At 30.8% G+C, this 4,340-nt stretch overlaps 1 protein-coding gene across 2 annotated transcripts; it reads right to left on the minus strand.

Annotated features, from left to right (window-relative positions):
• Window positions 1-2,881: 2,881 nt before the first annotated feature.
• Window positions 2,882-4,340, minus strand: LOC102666282 (protein PYRICULARIA ORYZAE RESISTANCE 21). 2 transcript variants are annotated; one of them, XR_005892415.1, is made up of 3 exons: window positions 3,996-4,340; window positions 3,720-3,801; window positions 2,882-3,507 (listed from the first exon to the last, which is right to left on the minus strand). XR_005892415.1 is itself a non-coding variant. In XM_006584037.4 (3 exons), exons 1-3 carry the CDS (start codon window positions 4,005-4,007, stop codon window positions 3,372-3,374), a joined length of 234 nt encoding a protein of 77 aa, XP_006584100.1. In that variant the 5' UTR covers window positions 4,008-4,340; the 3' UTR covers window positions 2,882-3,371. The 2 variants fall into 2 exon arrangements, 1 of the variants encoding a protein (XP_006584100.1); XM_006584037.4 differs by having other exon boundaries at window positions 3,716-3,801.

The following is a 4,340-nucleotide window of genomic DNA, read 5'->3' on the forward strand; positions in this document are numbered from 1 at the left end:
CAAAATGTTTCAAATAATATTTATTGAATTTTTAAAATAAATCCGGGAAACAAAAAAGGACGATAAGATCATAAGTTGTTTCTTTTAATCTTATGAAGTATTTTTTTTACATAGAAATGATAAAATTAATAAATGTTAATTATTTGGTGCTTAAATAATAAACTTATTTTAGCAAAAGGACATTTTATTACCTTTGACATTCAACACTAACGTAAATAATTATATTTTGGGTTATTGAGATTGAAATGAGATTTTGAAGTTCATATTGAGGTTTATAAAGATATTATAATTTATCTGACCTTATTGCTTGATAAGGTCAAAGTTGACATTAAGGATGTGTTTGTTTAAAGGAAAAATTAGAAGAAAAAAATTAAATTAAAATAAAGTTTAAGAGATGAAAATCTCACGTAATAAAATACAACTTTTATTTAATATATCATTTCTTTCTTTTTTATCAAATACAACCAAAATTACATGCATTTTGGATTTTTGGTAATGGTAGGTAATTATAATTATAGTGTATGTTCACGAAGGTGACAAAAATTGCAATGGAATCATAGTAAATTGCAAATAATTTTAAGATGATTGTGCTGTCATTGCTGTGGTCATCATCATCTTCACCTTATAAGGTTCGTTTCCTTCCCACGGCTGCATACATTAATAATTAATTATATATTATCAACTGAGTTTTTTTTAGTTCTTTTCAGAATGAGTTGATATTATTATTAATTTTAGATAATTTATAATTAAATAATGACAACCTTTTAAAATATGTTAATAAGTTTTCTAAGATACGCATTAACAAGTAAAAATAAAATACTGATAAATAATATTTAATATATTAAATGAGAAACTAAAAATTAAATCTCTATTTACTATTTAAAATTTTAAAAAAATATATTCGAAAAACACTCTTTATCAATTTTGTTGGTATGTAGCATTAATTAATTAAGATATCTATTTTTCTTATTGATAAAAGAAAATATTTTTTTCATTGCCGTTGGGCCTGTGCTAAATACTAGCGCTCCACATTTCACGTGCATGCTTGTCGTTTGCCAATTTGCTGTCTCCTTTAATAATTTAATGAGAAATTATTAGATTTATGGTAAGTTTGGATGGAAGGAAAGAAAATAAAGAAAAAAAATAGAGTAGCAATATATTTTATTTTATTTGATTGAAGAAAAAAAAAAAGAAATAGAAGAGAAAATATTTTGTAGAGACAAAAATTTAAACTTTTCTTTTTTTTTTTCAATTCAAATTTGAAAATTTTCTTTTCTTTTTCATTTTATTTCCTTCAGGGAGGTTAAGTCTTCACCCTTAAGGAAGAAGAAGATCGAGCAGGTTACCTCACAATTGTGTAAAATTATTAATCATGCTGCACAGGATAAACCGTACCAATTAAAAAGCTTTTATAATTCTTCTGCTTTGCTTTTTGGCGAAGGTCCAAAAGCCAAAAAGCTATCGTTATGTGGAATATTTTATCAGTGTTTTAAAAAAGGGAGAAATAAAACTACAAAAGGAAAAAGACTTTCACTTACAAAGAATGCTTTTGGAAAGGAAAAAAAAAGGCTTTTGCCTACATTAAAATAAGATATTAGAGTTGTTTCTTTTATGGATATAAAATTCATAAAAATAAGTAATAGAAAATTTATATATAGTATTGTATATGATCTTAATTATTTGAATTTTTTTTGTTTCTTTCATATATTTTTTTTTGTCAGAAACAACCTTGTACTATTGAATATTAAATGTAAATATTTTTCAATGTAAACATTTTTCTTGATAGATATTTGAACGTTAGTTTGTTACATTGTGTGAAACTATCCATTTTTACTAGATTCAAACACCCACTACTAGTTTAATTATTTGATGTTTAAATAATAAAATTATTTGAAAAAAACACATTTGTTTCCTTTTACCTTCAACACTAAATAATCATATTTTGTAAAGATATTCTAATGTATTGATCTAACGACATTACTTGAAACGTTGAAAGTTGGCACCAATTAGGACAGAAGAACGGGGAAAGGAAATGATATGCATTTTGGTAGCTAATAACTTAATGCCGATTGATTTCCTTTGAATTATATGAACTACGTAGTGAATAACAAAAACTAAACATTATCATCAAATGAAACAACTTCTATCTCTGGATGGAGATTGGCAAGTCATTTTCACTTCTGCCATAAGAAACCATTTCTTCAAGTTTTACTTTTCTTCGTCTCTGTTTGAAGAGGCAAAATTAAAGTGAATGTCGGCTGGATCTTTCCGGCTATAATATTCTCTTGTAACTTCATGTATATTAATGAACGTAATAAAAACTCGATCATATATATATATATGCAGTTCTGAATTCTGATAGACAGCAACCGAATCTTTCTTTTCAAACGAAGCCTATTCAAACACAAATATTCAACTTTGTCCAAAGGAAAGTACGCAATAAGGGTCATTTAATTGTCACCTTCCTAACCGAAAATTCCCTCAGCAAAATACTTACAAGTGAATAAATTAGTGTCTATCCATCTTTTATTCATTAAGTGCAAAATTTCTACACCCAATTAAATCAAGTAATCATATACGGAAAGGAACTTTGTAGAAACAAAAAATTGGGAGTCCTTATCATGACACTGACCTAATTAAACAATATTAATTGGTGGTGTGATTGAAGTTAATTAGAAAAGTTATTAGTTTTGCCAACAAAATAATTCAACGAGGAGTCGTTGTTATATAGGGACTAACTGCCCACTTCAAGTCCCCACCCGCTCCAAAGCAAACAAATCCACTTTACTTAGAAGCAAATATTGCAGTGCGCAAAAAATTAGTTAGAGGTCGCTCGTAACTAATTCGTACACAAATTAAGAAACTTTATTAACTTGTGAAAAGTGTAAGATATCACGGTATATAGTATTAGTTGCGTGCATTATAGTAAAACATTTATGCTTTAGCTACTTTCTGGCATCATATCATCATATTATTCCACGTACGAAACATTGTAATTAATTTGTACTCACAAAAAACAAAGACTATTATTCCTTGGATTATTAAAGACACGGTCAATTGATGAGGTTGAGGGTGATGATGGAAGAACGCGCCGTTGACACAACTTGCATGCATGGCCGGCACAAGTGATAGATTCGATGACTGAAGGTATTAATAATGTGATGTGATCGATCACATAATTGTGCAAGCAGAGGTGTTTTCTTCACGTAACAAGGCCTGCTCCCACCGCCGTAACTATCATAATAAGCGTCATAACAGGGGGGAGGGCACCGTACCCATCAAAGCATGGAACACAGCACAACCCAATCGGAACCGAAACCGGTGGCGGCGGCGGCGGCTTGGGCTTCAGACGTGGTTTGAGCTTGGGAGGTTCAACAAATTTCAATGCTTTTGATAGTACCGTAACCTTTGCAGCAAATTTTGTCCCTGAGCTTCTCAGGGTTACAGCAAACCACCGCGATGGTCACGATGTTATTCTTCTCGTCGTACACCTGGTCTCGGATTTTTCTTGTTCACAAAGATTTCAACACCCCAACAAAATCAACTCAATTTGATTCTCTTTTCATTTAGCACTATACTTACATATATTATATTAGTAGTTTAATTTTTGTGAAGTTATATGTTATATATATATCGCATGCAATTAAGTTTCCGGCACCAGAGCAATTGATAAAACTAAAGTTGCAATTGAAAAAAGATAGAATTGATTGAGAACTCACGTGGGAATTTGCAGAGAATCTTCTTTACCTTCTTGTAGCATTTGTGGCACCCCAGATCAACCTTGAGCCTCATTATGTTGACCTGATCAATCAACGTGATCGATGATCAAAATTTCAAGATTGTGCATATATATCAAACTGATCATCGAATTCAATTGCATGTGATAGAAGCAGCAGCACATAATATAATGACCACAAAAAATAAATATTTATGAAAGTGAATTAATTTGGAGACGAGAATATGATGATTAAGAATCAACGGATCCTAGCTGGTACCTTTTTGGCCATGGCTGGGGAATATACGAGAGCTCAGATCTGAGGTAGAGATGAAAACGTCAGAGAAAGTGTATCTGGTCAATTTGCTTTAAGATTATTACACAAGAATTAAAGTGATCAAGTTCCACTTCTCATTCAGGAGTATGGACCAAATTTAAAGTTGTTTTAAGTTTAGCGGATGAGATTGATTATTAATCACTTCCACGAGGGCACGACCTAACAATATGTATGGATTTATCTCATACGTAGCAACAGAGAATAGTCCAAATCTGTGGGCTCGAGAACGTGTATGTGTTTTTTCATTCATTCGCCATGAAAGCTTGGAAACCATTCCTTAACCGTTTG

This window comes from Glycine max, chromosome 7 (assembly GCF_000004515.6).
Source record: "Glycine max cultivar Williams 82 chromosome 7, Glycine_max_v4.0, whole genome shotgun sequence".
In the NCBI taxonomy this organism is placed as follows: domain Eukaryota; kingdom Viridiplantae; phylum Streptophyta; class Magnoliopsida; order Fabales; family Fabaceae; genus Glycine; species Glycine max.

What these genes read in the sequence shown, in the direction of transcription:
- LOC102666282 (XM_006584037.4), bottom strand. An exon ending in CTCTGCAAATTCCCACGTGA is followed by an intron (nt 3,508 to 3,715) that starts GTTCTCAATCAA and finishes TTTGTGAACAAG; the next exon opens with AAAAATCCGAGACCAGGTGT.